The 16,866-nt window shown below is 35.6% G+C and overlaps 1 protein-coding gene across 2 annotated transcripts; it reads left to right on the top strand.

The window, feature by feature from the left end:
• The first annotated feature begins 2,079 nt into the window (after nt 1–2,079).
• Nucleotides 2,080–16,866, top strand: LOC148823467 (ferric reductase 1). 2 transcript variants are annotated; one of them, XM_088927140.1, is made up of 16 exons: nt 2,080–2,234; nt 3,404–3,558; nt 4,055–4,191; nt 7,246–7,343; nt 8,702–8,855; nt 9,719–9,919; nt 10,444–10,545; nt 10,650–10,794; nt 11,110–11,223; nt 11,487–11,602; nt 12,444–12,530; nt 12,898–12,989; nt 13,662–13,720; nt 14,345–14,482; nt 14,583–14,608; nt 15,295–16,866. In XM_088927140.1, exons 2-16 carry the CDS (start codon nt 3,420–3,422, stop codon nt 15,382–15,384), a joined length of 1,698 nt encoding a protein of 565 aa, XP_088783266.1. In that variant the 5' UTR covers nt 2,080–2,234; nt 3,404–3,419; the 3' UTR covers nt 15,385–16,866. The 2 variants fall into 2 exon arrangements, with proteins under 2 accessions (XP_088783266.1, XP_088783265.1); XM_088927139.1 differs by having other exon boundaries at nt 2,100–2,234; nt 3,360–3,558.

Raw genomic sequence — 16,866 nt, 5'->3', positions numbered from 1 at the left:
AGCATCAATAAACAGAATATGGAGGTAGTTCAGGTGGGTAGCTGTATCAGTATGTTTAGTCTGCAAAGGAACATGTAATAGGTTTATTCCATACTGAAAAGAAGAGAAAAAACTTTTGGCTGTGAAGCCTTCTTCAGGTGTGAGCTTTTTTTCCTTTTTTTTACGCCTAGAGGAACATGTAAAACAAGATGAATGTGTGTGAGATCAAGGAAACCTAGTTTAGACTTGAGTTTTGACAGGTGCTGTTCTGCACTCTAGGAAAGGTCAGCTGAACACAGATGAATGATAGGCACTATCTTTCACTAGAGAGCATGAATGTATTCACCATATACTTAATCAACTGTCATAATATTTTAGGATTATTTAAAAAATAAGGGAATATGTGTATGCAACAACCCATTTAGAAGCATGGCTTGTGTGCACTGATTTCTTATACTGTCTAAAGAGGAGTAAATGAGTGGACTTCTCAGATGTTCTCAAAAGCCTTAGCATTTCAATAGGCCAGATTGTACTTAAAGTTGACAGCTCAGGGAATACCTTATGTTTGGCTTTAGCTTGTTAACAATATGACTAAAACAATCTTTAGAAAAAGATCCAAGCACCTCTGTTGGGAAGAGCAATATTGTACTCCAGTTTATTAGTTAACACACAAGCTGCTTCATAAACATCACTGGAGATTCTCTTTTCATGCCACTTCTATTGCATGCTGCAAACAAAGTTCAATACATAGTAAATGCAATTGAAATACATTTTAGCAAAAGATATTTTAACCAAGTCTCAGAAATAACTAGTGTTTCTGGAGAACAGCCTTAGCTGACTGACTTATTAACGGGAGACTGCGTATGTACGATAAAAGATTAAGTAAACCTAGACGGAGCTATGCCAGACATACTGTAGCTGCTTCGTGAATGGCCGGATTAGAGTAAATACCCTCAGAGCAAGGTAAAAACAAAAAAATAATCAAGCATCGCGAAAGAATCACCCTGAAAGATAGCTACTGTAGAACAGGTGGTCCCAGCCCCGTCATGGGAATTCCTTCCTTTTGTTTTGTTCCATTTTTTCTGTGATTGCGTTTTAGTGATTTGGGATTTCTGGCGATTTTAGTGGTGGGAACCACTGACAATGTTTACCGGCATAACGAACAAGTCTAATCTTAAATCTTAAAATGAATAAATACATTCCGAGAACAGACCTGAAAATATTTCAGTCGGAAACAAAACTGTGAATCATCCGTGCTTAACAGAGAATTGCGTAAATGCCTCCCCCCATCAAAAATCTGCGTCATGTGTTGTTTGAGTAACTCTACCCATAGCAGAAAAGTCATGTTTAAAGATTTTAGCTTCTGCTAGTCACCATCTTTGATGAAGAGGAAATATACGGTATTTTTTTATATATGCTAGTGCTAGTATTGAGGAACATTAGGGCAGACTGCACCTATTGGCACACCAATAAATGTAAAAGCAATAAAGATTAAGTCCAAATTTTGACTCGCCATCGCTATTTTGTTTCTCTTGATAAATGTAGTGTAAAGTATAACAATTCAGTTTAGGCTTGAGTAAAACTGAAAAGCAACAAACAGACCTGATGTCAGTAACAATGTAAAACAAAGAATAAAACTAGTGGACCTAGTCTGCCAGTCAACGATAAAACAATACAAATTTTACCAAACAATTTAGGTAGCACAACTATCATTGGAAACGTCGTATGAACTGCACTGGGAAGGAAGCTACAGGATTGGTGTGGTATCAAAGGGTCTCAAACCAGCTAATTCCCCACCGGCATCAGCCTCTTCAATGCACTTTCCTCGCCTTTCTCTTTCCCTGATGTCATGATAATTCATGTACTCTGCTCTGATCTTCCCACTGCTTTTCTGTAGAAAACGAGTCCTAATCAGAACCGCCAACTGTAATCACACGAGCACACATGGATAAAAGTAAGCAGAATGAACTGTATTATATGTCCAAAAGAAGACCAAGAAATTAAAACAGGAATATTGTACATCGTTCCTAACATGACCTAATCTTGAAAAATCTTGCTCTCCTAATCTGGATGATAATACCTGTTCCGGTATTTGGCCACACCTTAAGCCTGTATGACTGTTGTGAATAAGCATCTGTGTCTCAAAACTGCTCAAAGAGCACCAAAGCACTGCGCAACTGTTAAAGGGATTTACAGTAACTAGCAGACAATTAGATTAATCGAAACAGGCTTCTTTTTGATTGTCTCTGATGAAGGTAAGTCTCATTATGTTTGCTGTACGGAAGGTGTAGTAACTCCCGTTTTTGTTTTACCATAGTCGTTTAATGTTAGCTAAACCGTTCACTTACTATTTTTCACTACTTATTACGTGTGTTATTTCGTCAAACCGAATAATCCTCAAGCGCTAGTAAAAGCAAGGTAGTGTCGTTACTGGTAAAGTAACTAGAACTGCAACACGAAAGTCAATTGTCAGTTTACTATACACCTCCTACCCCAATTTAAGCAAAAACTGTTTGCCATTGTTTTGTATTTGCAGTCTGAGTTTGCTGTGTATATATTATTATGTGTTGTATTACTGTTCTTGAATTATATGAATTATTTTAATATTGAAGTTGATATTAATATTTAAACGTATCAATAGCATGATTCATTATTGACGGCGATTAATGTGCATGAAAGCGTAACTTTCCTCAGCATTAGATGTTGTTTCAAATGTTGTGGTCAGCGCTACATGAACACAGTTTATTTCAGATTTGTGTAAGCATTTTATTGTAAACAATTCTTGCAGTTTGGATTGCGTAAATGAAGAACCGATACAGTCTTTGTACCTTCGGGTATTTCGTGTGAATTCAAAACATTTCTTAACTAAAAAATGATCATTTAATTTTCCATAAGGGACCACTAATTTTATGTACTTAAAATAAATTAGTGATTTAGTGGAGCTGGGAAGCAGGTCAATACAGTATAGTGTGCTGTACGTGTTGGATAGTAATCGAGCTTCGTTTATTATCTCGCATCTCAATGACCACGTATTAATCATACTGCATTTTATCTGTTGTAAAACGTTACAAGAATGGCCGCAAACTCTTGATGAAGTCTGTCTGAATGCTACTGGAATAACACCCTACTGATAGAGGAAGAATATAGACATTATTCCTATACTGATAAATCAGAATTTGTTAGATATTGTGATCTCTAACAATATATCTCCAATTACCACTTTCTGCACACAAATATCCTAATCCAAAAATATATAGTTTTTTACGGATGATAGTGTCTTCACAGAGCTTTGCAGTTAAAAAAAAAGTTTTTTGAAATAAAAATAAAGTCTACTGATGAGTGCAATTGTTTAATCCAGTTAAAAAAAGTTTTTTTTTTAGATGGACAAACGGAGTCTCTTCTTCATCCTTCTCGTTTGTAAAAGTGCCGTACTGGGTGTTATGGGATATGGGAATGGTGCTGTTACATCTGCTTGCTCCAATATGATTCCCAACCACGGCAGTACCGGTCAGACAGTGACCTCTCTATACAGTGTCACAACAAGTCAAAACAGCTTCAAAGAAGGAGACTCGATCACAGGTAAAGATTATCTGGTTTTGATATTTCCAACTAAATGTTTTTCAGTCATGTGAATTAGTGTACTTAGTAAATAAAGGAAACTTATTTTTTGCCATATGCAAAAAGAATATATAATATTTAAAACATATGAATAACAATCGTATCTAATGCATAGTTTAAAGAAAAATTTGCATAATAAGATGTTTGAAACGTTTGCAATTAGTTAATTGACAAGTTGCGATTACTTAATTGCTGTTTTGAGCACAATACATTTGTAAATTTGCATTTTTCTAAAAGCGGTCTATGATTTAAAAAAATTGGGATTTTGTGGTAAGAAAGTACTGTCCCTCGTGAGATTTTTTTGAGACTTAGAGATGGGCGCAGTTGCATCAGAGCAGTAGTGTGAAACATTTTTTCAAATAACGACACATTATCTTTAGCTTGATTTAATATTTGTACAGTATGTCATTGTTTATGCAAATAAATTTAGGTGTGTTTTCTTTTTTTTCTTTTACAGTGACTCTCCAAGCTAATTCTAATTCATTCAAAGGTTTTCTGTTAGAGGCCCGAGAAACTGGAGGAAGCAGTAATCCTGTGGGTACTTTTACTGTAGCAGGTGCTGATTCTAAGGGTCTATCATGCAATGGGATCCAAGTAAGTTTATTCTTTAACTTATTTGTATTACAAGTTAGGGAAACTCCTCAAAATATTTTTCCTTTATATGGAGTACCTCACTTTGATTGTTCAAGTTCTGTAGGAACAATGGAGGAACAGCTCTGTCCATCCCAAAGAATTCCAAAGTGCTCTACATACTGTACTGTATAGAAGAGGAACTATACAAAGAGGGGCCAGTATACAAAAGCTCAGACAGAGAAGTGAGAAGTTACTTCAAATGAATTAGAGGAAATTTCAGAAAATGCAATAGCATCTTTGATGATCAAGTAGTTAGGACCTCAGTTTTGCCTGTCAGAAATGCTTGCTTAAATTGCTGATACTTTTAACCTCTTATTATTTGTGTCAACTTCCAAACTGAAGTCAATGAAGTAGCAAAAAAAAGTTACTTAACATTTTGGCTTTTGGCTGTCCTCGTTGTTTATTATGATTGGTAAATCATTACACATGTTTTATTTAATCTGTATCATAATTAAAAGCTCTTCTTAATTCGGGACATAGTGGAAAATGAGGATTTTGCAATGACCACTTTTTACCGCAATTTCTACCAGTGTACTGGGATTGCATAACACGATGAAGAACTGCTTCAAGATACAGATTCTCAAGACTTGCTGTTCATCACCAGGAGAGTCTGCATTTTTGTTCAAGTTTCCCTCTCAGTAGTAGCAGTAAGGTTTATGTTTGTATCTCAAAACCACTGGTATATCCAGGCATTTATTGGTAGCAGATTTATCCAAATTTCTAAGCCGGTATCTTTCTGGTAAATTCCAGTCAGAATGGAAGTGTTATGGAAATATGTTTGAACAGAAAAAAAAACGACAGCACACCCCACTTCCTTTTTTGTGCATTGTCACAGTTAGACCACATACCTACGTCGAGTGCCAACTGAAAGCAGAGACTGACCAGAAACCAAAAGGACTGTTGTGTAATATGAGCACCCAGAGTGGTGAATTTACACTGCCATTGAATTTTGTAGTGGTTAGAGGGAAGATGTGCCATGTGTAAGCTTAAAATTTTTAAAAAGATAATCATTTCCACAATTGGAATGTGTTGTCAGGGATAGGTATGCAAAAAGTGACCTCAATTTGCAAGCTAAATGAACTTGCATCAGACACTACCTAACAATGTTAAGTGTGCTAGGACCCCTCTCCTTCAGAGCAGGTTCTTCTCCCAAAACCACCAGCGCCCCCAAAGGACTGACAAGACAGTTATCCGAAATAAATAGATTTTAATTTCTCTTGACAACAATTCTCGATCATCTAATGTTAAAGTATCCACAACTGACACCCATACTCACAGACCAGGATAAGAACTCCATGGACCCCAGGTATCCCAAACCAGTGTCCCAAAAGAGAAATCCAGCATGGTCATTCTCCTGAAACAGCTCAGCCTGGTTCCTAGAATCCCTCCTTCCACCATGGTGTAGAAAAGGGCGAAATGCTGAATTTGTCCATAGGTTCTGCCTAAGTGTTCTCCCGAATTTATGGCAGTTCCAAAAAATATAAATATATTCTGGCCAAATTTCCCTCTGTCCTTAGCCGATTATGGCCCCCTAATAATACCCATCTATGAACTGGCTTCATCACTCTGTTCTCCTCCTCACTGATAGCTGATGTGTGGTGAGCTTTGGTACTGGTGTACTGGTGTGTTTTGGCTCCCATCGCATCATCCAGATGGGTGCTGCACATCGGTGGTGGGAGGGGAGTCCCCATTACCTGTAAAGTGCTATATAACTCTAAGAGTGTAAGGAATTATTATTACCCTGTTTTCTCCAAGTCCAATATCGAGTAGGGGAAAGAAGACAAGATGCCTGATCCTTCCTCTGCTGCTCTCAGTAGAGTCTCCCTCTGGGGTCCCAGTCCTATCCTGTGTTCAGTAGTGCAAGCTGTGTCTTGAATTCTTTTCTTGATTTCTCTTGACTGAGGATTATCCAGCCCATTGCTGACCAGAGCTCAGAACTTGAAATGAGAGAAGGGAATGTCCTACTTTTCACAGTAGTGTATGCAGAACTAACATATGGAGGCTAATTAATGAACTGACTGTACGGAGATAGCTGGGTGTTACTACGATGCATTGTCTATTCTTCGTCAATACTGGAGCCCCATCTCAGTCTTAGTCTGTTAAACCTGTCCCACAATCCCACATCAGCTCTGAACGTTTTGGGCATTTATGCAAACAGTGTGTTGTTCAATCTTTGTTGATTGCTAACTGTCCCACTGTTTGTGCTAGGAAGGCCCAAAGACTTTAATTAGAGGAAAAGCTCAAAGAAGGCAAATATATCAATCTTGACAATGACACTGGCCATTATAACCATATTTTATGTCAATATAGTCCCCAAGCTATTGCCCTTTTTGAATTCGCTGTTGTATTTTCGAATTCAGAAATAACGTTGTGATAACTAAATCAATGAATTTTATAGGAGTACAGTTAGACAAAATCCCTAATGTTGACACCCTTTAACAATCACAAGTATTTTAGGATGTCACAAAACTGGATATACAGGAGTCCTTGTGCTCTGTGCCTGTAGGGTTAGACTACTCAGCTCCATGCATCCTCTAAGAATAAAATGACTGCTAAAAATGGAGGGATAGATTATTACTTATTTGCTTAGTGGCCAGTCTTATCTAAGCTAACCTAAATTACAACTTAAATTACTTGTAAGTCCTCTATAATAATTAAATCAAGTATAAATAAGGCTAGCACAGTAAGGTGAAAGTACAATGCAATTGCCATTCAAAAATAAAAAAGTAATAACTAAAACCTACTGCTCAAACTGATATTAACGTCATTGAACATCATTAGTGTTATATCAGCCATTGAAACCATTAACTGATCAGTAAATTACAAAACACAAAACTAAACATACTGAATCCAACTAGTTTTTGATAAAAAAAAATGTTTCTTACTTCTTGTACTGGTACTGAAAATTGTCAAGAAAACCATTAGTATCTGTGTAACAGCAGGACAGGGAAAGTACAGTCAAACTATGAAGAGATGTAGCCTTGAGCCTTAAAAAGTGTTTTTTTTTGTCTCCAGAATTCAGCAGTTACTCAGACAACCAGCAGCAGCAAAAGTACCATCAGTGCCACCTGGAAGGCTCCAACATCTGGAAGTCTCAAGGACATTGAATTCAGGTTTTTACTATTATTTAAAACCTTGTTATTTTTTCTTCTTCTTCTGTACTGTATATATGTTATGCTCAAGCTGAAAAATCAGTTGTTCACTGTTCATTAGAGGAGCAGGACAGTCTTGTGCAGATTCAGTTTTTTTGAGTGCGATAAGATCAACAATGCGCGTCGGGTCTGCCCCACCTAACAGACAAACTGCAAGGGTTTCCCAGCTCTTATATACAGTCAGAAGAAAGTTTGTTTCACAATCTGAGTGCTTGTCCTGTTCTATGATATGGAATTACTTCTTGTCTTGCTCTAGGTTCTGTCCTTTGATATGCAGCAGACATTGGTCTGGTTTATCCATGTCTTTTATTATGTAGAGTTAAGCAAGTCAGCTTTATGGCATCTTAGTGTAGCTTTTGTTTGAGGCTAAATTAACAGACCCCACCCACACCTCTCACATTGTGCTTAAGTGGTTCCCACTTCATTCACCAAATAAATTTCATGATTTAAAAACCAATAACCAATAAATGATTTGATGTTTTCTAAATGTATGTAGTTTATGTTGAATAACAGTTCCTGTATTTAACTGGAAATTTAATACTTCACTTGGTGGACATTTTCAATACCTTATGTTTCATTGCTCTTGGTATTCAGATGAATTTCAGGAGAAGCAGTAGCTCCAAAAAGGCATCTTTGAGTTGACAATTTGATTAGTTCACTGTGCACAAAAACCTAAGCAGCCAAGCCTTCTATTTATTTTTCTGCCAGTTCGGAATTTTACATTTTTTTGCAATTTTAAATTTTCTAAGCTTTCTGAAATTAGTTTACAAAAAACTGAAGCCACTTTCTTTTAGGCTTACCTCTTTATACTGTTTATTTTGTTTAACTTTTGACAATTTGAGCAAAATGGTATTTTGAGGTTGGTCTTTGAAAATGTTTAAAATGTTAAAATGATTAAGTGTTTTTTTTTTTCTTGTTGTTGAATGACAAATTCTGAGATTGAGTGAAATGGGTTCCTTTTTACAGAAGCCATCAGTGGAATGGAAGCCCATTAGCGCCACAGAAAAAAAAACTGTTTCAATTCAATGTTATCTTGTTTAAACAAAATCTTATCTTGTTTAAATGCAATACAACAATTATAGTATTTAAAGGCAAGAAATATCTTGTTTAAACATGATAATTATTTTGTTTAGAGCCAATCTTATCTATTTTAAATGCAATTTTTTTTTCTTCGTAGATCTAATGGTTCTGCATTGATAGGCTTCTGCATATCAGACTATTGTTAGAAATTCATTTGTCATAATGTATTACTAATAATTAGATTAAAAAGAAATCCATCTATTGTGCTTGTTAACCAGCCTTTTTACTGTCTCTTTCAGGGCAACATTTGTTACATCAAAGAGTGTATTCTGGGTTGCAGTCCCAAGTGCCCGTGTTGCTTATGTTGGGAGCCCATCTTCTGGAAGCACTACACCATCTGTAAATGCCCCAGCACCTACTTCAACTACCATAAATTCACCCAGTTCTTCTTCAGTAGGTGTTTTGACTGAAAACCTATTCAGAGGCAAATACACCCAGTAACGTTAAGCTTTACTGTGAAAAAGCTGGGGCGGAGTGGTGGCTCTGTGGCTAAGGATCTGCGCCTGTGGCTGGAAGGTTGCTGGTTCAAATCCCGCAGCTGGCAGAGGAATCCTAGGATCCGTTGGGCTCCTGAGCAAGGCCCTTAACTCCAACTGCTCCAGGGGTGCTGTTTAATGGCAGACCCTGTGCTCTGACCCCAGGCTCTCTCCCTATCTGTCTGTCTCATGGAGAGCAAGCTGGGGTATGTGAAAAGATAATTCCTAATGCAAGAAATTGTAAAGGGTCAAAGTGATGTTGTTATTATTATTATTATTATTATTATTAAAAAAAGAACAGAGCAAATCTGTAATTGTGTTAATGAAACAGATCAGAAAAGGTTTAGAAAATATGGAATGGGTTCTATGCTGGGTGCTTCCACTGCCTTTCGAAAGATCACTGTGCAAATCCTTGTCTTCTTTCTTTAACCCCTAAGCTCTGTCTTCTCGTGTTGTTGATGTGATCAGTATTTGACTCTTATGTGATATCTGGCACTTTTCCATTCATGAATCTGTATCATCGCAGGACACTTTCTAATAATGACCAATTCAGCAAGTTTTTATCAGTACAAATACAATAACACGTGCAGGTGGAAAGAACCCAAGCTGAAAATATTGAAAAGTGCAATTGTATTTTAAAAAGTTTAGCATGAATTTCCAGATGGTTAACATGCTGTACTTATGATGAATTCAGCTTTGTAAATAATATCCTAGTAACCGATCTAGAATCATGATAAAAAATCTTCCAGTACAGAAGGATTTTTTTTTCTGTGTTCACAGATATCTGTTTCTAATGATGGTTGTGGGGTCAGTAAAAGCTGTTTCAGTTACCCTAGCAGTTGTAATCCAGCCACCAACAGTGACTGTTACTTCATGTCAAGTGCAGTTTTGCCTTCTTCATCCAATTCTCCAATACAATTCCAAATGTGTGGTCGCTCTGATGGCTACGTGTCCTTTGGATTTTCAGATGATGTAGAAATGGTAAGTTGAAATGGCCAGTGTTTGTTGTTTGTTCAGATCCTTTGTGCTCACAGGGAATTAAAGATTTCTTAGAAGTCAGATATGAGTGATTTAAATTGGCGTTAATCCCTGAAGAACGTCTTATAGACTGGTTCAAAGCATATTCATTAATTAGAATTATAGAGAGGAAAGCCTGCCAAAGAAGGTTTAATTACGCTGAGTTCCAGACACAGCTGTACCATAAGACTTAAATATCCATGAACAGACTTATTACCAGTAAATTACTAACAAACACCGAATGTGCTTGTTGTGGATCGTGTAGGTTATAATAGATAGACATGTCACACATCATATTTACAGAGATGCTTATTTACAACGAATGAAGTGTAATACTTCAAAAACAAATTCCCCATGCTATTCCCTATGCTTTTCTTAACTGTTTAAATTGAAAGAGTGCCTGTAATTGCAATATTTTTCATTTATGTAATGATCAACAATAGATGCAAATTAATAGAATTGACTTGAATGACTATTTGTTTTCTCAGGGAAATGATGACATTTATGCCTGTGTCCTGGATGGAAATGGAGTTGTTCAAGTCCAGCATGCGTATTCTACAGGAACAACAAAGCCAAACACATTACCTTTGGTACATTTATATATATTGGTGCATACTGATCAAACATATGTACATATGTATTTAAATATGTATTTAACTGTGTATACATTTTGTCTTTTACTGTTGCATCGTAGGGAAACGTCACAGAGATAAAATCATCTTACAGCAATGGTATCATCTGCTGCTCATTCAATTCAAGTAACACTATTTCAACACAGAGAAGTGCTGGGAACAGTCTCCTGTACTACATTCTGTTTGCTTATGGACCGTCTTCGCAGGGTAAGCATATTAATTTAGTCCAAGGTGGAACAGAAATAATTTCATACTTTAATTTAAAACAATTGTACTGACTTTAAGGGCTTATGCAATTACTAATTTTCTAAATTGCTACTTAATTATTTTAATAGTTTCATATTTCTGTACTGTCACCTTGTATTACAAAGATTTATTAGGATGCAGTGTTGAATATTTTGTCCTTTTCTTTGATAACTTGTTGACAAGATGTACTGTAATACATAAATCATTGTATGTCTTTAATCATATAATGACATCTCTTGCTCCAAAACATCTGGGACTGATTCATGCTCTTGACAGGTGAAATACAATATCACCCAAACAGACCTTTTGTCAGTAATGAGAAGGTGGATCTTGCAGCCGCACAAGTGGCAAATGGGGGTTCTGAGCAACCAAGCATAATTAAGGCTCATGGTATGTACTGCTTAATATATTAAATTGCAAACTTTCAGATCTAATATTAAAAATCTTTGGTCACCTGGTTTTTAACTAAAGGAAATATTGTCTGTGGAAGGTGTCAGTATAACAGTGTGACAATTAAGGTCTAACTCTTTCTGAAAAGTATGTTACTCTTAGGGATGTATGAAGGATTTTAAAACGTATGTTTAAGTGGACATGGTTCTTTCTAATATTTTGTTTTCTGCTTTGTAAATCAACATTCTCTTTTTCTTTTGCAGGAGCTCTTATGCTAATAGCCTGGATGACCACAGGAAGTTTGGGCATGATAATGGCCAGATATTTTAAGCGAATTACAACGGGGAAAAAGATGTGTGGAAAAGATTTTTGGTTTCTGGTAGGTCTTCTCATTGTGGCTAAGACAATTTTTTTGAGCTGGATCAGATCTGGTTCTTTGTCTTTTTCTGGCAGACACTCACTCTGAGTGTATTGTCATGTTGGTAGCAGATGTAGAGTACTGTATATCATCAGTACATCACAGTACGTTACAGTAACTGGGATTCTGCAAGTGGTACCACATACTGTAGTTGGAATAGTGCTAGACCTATATGGTCTGGGCTTTCTCTGCCCTCTGTAAAACAGTGGGTCTTGAGAACTTCTTGGGCAGGCTTGCAGTGATGTTACCGACAGATGCATCATGTCACCAATTGGATCTAACTCCCTGTGCAGCCTGTCAAAAGATAAATGACTGTGATGGTGGGTTTTATTTAAGCGTTTAATTATCCAATACTGCATTATTAATTGTGCTCTATATCCAACATCTTTAAAAAAAATGTGATGGTGGAAATCGAAACAATACTGATACAAATGTGGGAATTATTTGATAAGAGGTGTTGTAAAATCTGATTTGTTTTGTAATTTTTATGTCAGTGAACAGAGAATTCAGGAAACTTAATGATAACCGTTACTCATTGGTGCCGAGAATACAGTATCAGTGTCACACTGCCTGTTGTCAGCCAAAATGTTGAAATTAATTTAAAAATGATAACATACTAGCAACTGTCGGCATGTGTGAGGCTGCTTGGTGGCATGGTCTGTATTGCAAATAACCTGACCACAGAAAGTATAGAAGACAGCATCAAGCTTAAGGACAGCCAGATTGCACATACTGTTGTATGAGGTGTATGATAGATGGCACATCTTCAGTGTTTTTTTAATGTTAATATCCTATTTTTTAGGTTCATGTGTTCTTGATGATACTCACTGTTGCTGCAACTATCATTGCATTTGTTCTGGCATTTTCATCGGCAGGAAATTGGAGTGGTGTAAGTATTAGGTGGAAGTTTAATACTCCTGACAAGCCTTTAAGTTATGACATTGCTCATTATTTATAAACTATACCATAAATCTCTGCTGCATTTCCTGTTTTCAAATACTTATGAAGACATTTATTTTACCAAAAGCACAAGTGTGTCGCTAATTGCTATAGTTAAGGATTTTTCTACACTTCACTGTGTGGAAACCCAGGTTAATGCCAACCACCTAGATCCCATCTTTGCTGATTTTACAGTGTTTTTCATGACAATATGGCACCGTTAAGGTCATGATTCATTTTGTGCTAATTCTGTTGTCCCTCCTAGTCTTGACCATTTATATTCTAAGACATTTCTGTGTTTTTTTTTTTAATGGCAGGGAGCTCACCCAGTATTGGGGTGTATAGTGATGATTCTTGCCTTTGTCCAGCCAGCAGCTGCGTTCTTTCGATGTGATCCTACTCACAAATTGTAAGGAAATGAAACAGCGCAACACAGAGCGTAAAAGTCTTAACATTTCTATAGCATCACACAAGTCAGCCTGTAGCATTTACTTGCAAATATTTTTTATGGCACTGCTGAGGTCCTTGAAAAAATTATCTGCTGGAGCTAAAATAAATGCTTATGGGTTTCTTTAGAATTTCATTTAAACAGTCAGAGCACTTAGAAAGGATTTTGAGTGCATGGATGGGTGATAACATCCAAATGCAGGTGAAGCTGACATGCTAAATTATTGGATATTTTTGTTCAAGGAAATTCAGATGTTTCTGGTGTAGTCTGCTGTAGCTAATATTAATTTGAATAGTTGTTAACCAGCTTATTCTAGCCCAATATCTAATTCTATCACAAGTATGTGAGTTTTTAATTATTTGAAAAAAGAACTTGCTATGTTAGTACACTAAAAGTCCACCATGCCCTAAAAAGAGAATGAGTGGGGAGAATAAGGCAAGCCTGTTAGTCACCAGTACTGCAGTCTATTATCACTGGCAGGTACTGACATTTAAAAAAGCAGTGGAAATAATATTGTCTTGTAAATAGACCGTTTTTAGTACTGGTTTCAGTTATGAAATCTTGAAATAAAGTATAAAAAGCTACTCGTGTTTCTACAATACCTTGATTTCACTTTTCCCCTCTAACCTTTAGGAGGGTTGTTTTCAACACGTTTCATGCTCTGAACGCCCTGGTAATCAAGATTGTTTCAGGTATGTACAGTACTTCTGTGCTCTAAGGTGCCCTCTGTTGCATGTTTGTCCCCCTAGTGATTTTAGCCAACACATTTGCACAAATACTGTATGTATCGCCATTATTTAAGAGGTGGTTAACATACTTGATCAGGTGTTCATTTCCAGGGACGTCCTGTATTCCCACTTTCTTCAGCCCTACTTTAACCAGGAATAGCTTCTTGCTCAATGAATTACTTTGGACTCATAAGTTATAGAATTAACAGTTTAAAGTCCTGGCTGTAACAAAATATTATAGACTACCTCACTTTACTTTTTTTTATTACATCAGTAACATTTACATAAGCACGACTGTGTAATTTTCTTACTGTAAAAATTAACTAAAGATATTGTCAGAAATACAGGTGTTTGATTTACACCCACAGGTTATGTGAATACTTAGTGAATGTAAAGCAGTAGATTTTGCATTTGAAAAATTACTTTAAAAAAATACTTAAAAACGTCATGTTTCCTGGTAAAAGATTAAAGAAGCACTAGTTGAATATTTGCTTTGAAATTAAATCTGTCACTTGTGAATCTCTTTAGCCCTACATATTATTGTGCTCTAATGATGAGCTGCTTTAAACTGCCTGCATTGTTTTTCAGTGGCTGCCATATTTACTGGCCTGCAGCTTCTTGATAGCTCACCAAATCAGTGGCTTGCAAAAGTAATGGGAGGCTTTGTTGGATGGGAATTCCTGTTCTATTTGCTTCAGGACTTTCATTTGTTTTACAGAAAAAAAGGTGAGGTTGAAACAACCGCTTTTTAAAAGAAAAATAAAAGTTTACGTCTGTTACTGGATGTTAATTAAATGTGATGTGTTATTTTGTTTGTTTTTTTCAGACATTTCAGAGACTTTTCTGAACACGGTAAGAGTCACTAAAGTAAACTACTTTAGGTCCTAAGATTTTTTTTAAAGTCATCTTAGCAGTGGAAAAGCGTGGAGAAAATAGACATACTTCTTCAGGTCTTGGGTCCTGGATTCTGTTTCCAGGCTTGGGCGGTGCTATGATGGACTCTCCAAGGTGTAGAGCCATTATGTTGCACATGTTTCCAGAAGAGTCTTAGAGTTACCGGAGTCGTTGCTAGGATTACTGGGATTAAACCGTATTTCTGAAAATGGATGTATATGTTAGGAGTTATAGTGTTCTACTACTTATTTAGGAACTAATATGTTGTGTAGTTTTTAAAATATTTATTAAAGGGCTTTTTTGTTGAAATATGAACATTTTCTTTCTACTAATGTTTAATGTATGTTTAATGCAATCTCAATTTACTGGTACATTTTCAAGTACTGTACCTGTGTGTCAGTTATGAACATTGGGTTACAGGACAGCAGAATATAGAAAAACCTGTTGCCCAGGATACTCTGGTTTAGATAACGGGACAGATTCTGATAGTTCTCTGTAAAAAAGCAGATACAAAAAATTTTATAGTTCAAGGTCTTCATTTTCCCCATCATTATTGTAAATCCATCAAGAGGCTTAAATTAATATATACTGTAAATATATGTAAATGAAAAAGTAAGGTCTCACTTAATCATTTTGTCTTTCAGATGAGGTTTGAAGTCATGTTTCTGGTCCTGTATCTACTTGGGAATCTTATGTTTTTAATTGCTCTTCTTGTTGGAATTGGTATGTCATGAAGACTCGAGCACAAGGACTTGTCAAATACCCATCCTGATGGGGTGTTAAATACATGTTCCTTACTCTTCTCAAGGCATAATAGGAGAAATTGCTGAAACAGTTGTTTTTGTCAGTAAAAAAAAAAAATCATTTTTCACACCTGAATGTCCGTAAATGCAGGGTCATATTTATGAATATTTTTCATTCTTTTCACATCATGTCAATTTAAAAGGTCCCCAGTTGTAAAAACAAACCAGTTGTAGTCCCATTTTACATATGAAGTATGTTATTTTCTGCTTAACTTAATATCCAATCTACTCATACTTAAGAGATAGGTAACCATTTTAAAGATTTAAGTACACAATATTTATATGTCAATCTGACTGCATGCTAAGAGTAAATACAGGCCTTGGGGCCTGGACTCTTTCCAGGCTTAGGCAGTGCTGTGATGGACTCTCCAAGGGCTCCAAGGACTCTCCTCAACGTACTGTCACACTTTAAAATCTTTCACCGTCTTTAAAAAATTTCACATAACCAAAAGCGCTATATCAAAAATCAAACAAGCACTGATTTTTTTTTAAAAAAAGCTAAAACAAACTTGTTATATGAATACTATTCATATCATTAACTATTTGCTAAGTAATGAGTTTTTTCTCATACTGATTCAATTTAAATATATCCATATTGAGGAAATATTTTGTCCTGCAAATATTTCTTTGCAAAGATGTTTTTTTTCTAAAATAATAGTCAAATTTACCACAAAGTAGAAAAATGTTTTCATTACTGGCAAACATGTCAATATTTAGTATATTGATTTAGGCTAGTAATTTAAGAAACAGTTCTTCATCTAATAATAACCATTGATAACCAACTATCTCCAAGGTGCTTTAGTTTTAACAGCTACAGAAAAAAACTGTTTCTCAAATTACTCTTCTCTGTTTTTTTTTCCATGTTTAGCACTGGTTAATGTTTCATTAATGTCATATTGCTGTAATAAACATTGAATCCAGACATTAAGATTTGATCAATATTTGCTGTTGTACAGTATTTTAAATCCTAGTATGTTTAATAAAAATTAAGTTCAAACATGTAAAGCCAAAATGTTTGTTATTAAATGTGTATAGTTTTCTATAATCCAAGCAAAATTTTAATCAATAAAACTAAATCATTATTAGACTTTATGTCAAGTATGACAAGAATGGCTTTGGATGTTTACAATAACTAAAGATAGAACTAATATAACTAAACCACATATATAAAACATATTTTGTAATTTAGTATTTTTACAGTTTAAAATGTAATCTATACATTTTATGCTTGTAAAGATTCGGTGTAAATATTAGCAATTTTAGTACAAGGATTCTCATAAATAAAGACAATTTACCTCACTTATAAGATAAATAATGAAATAATGCCACAGCCAACTGAAACAACTATGTAAAGAACAAAATGTATTAAATGTCACTGCTATTTCTAAAGTATACAATAAAATAAATCTAGAC

The sequence above is a fragment of the Atractosteus spatula genome, chromosome 11 (genome assembly GCF_055471065.1).
Source record: "Atractosteus spatula isolate fAtrSpa1 chromosome 11, fAtrSpa1.hap1, whole genome shotgun sequence".
NCBI lineage: Eukaryota > Metazoa > Chordata > Actinopteri > Semionotiformes > Lepisosteidae > Atractosteus > Atractosteus spatula.
The sequence above is the reverse complement of the archived record's forward strand: the minus strand, read 5'-3'. Positions and strand labels throughout refer to the sequence as shown.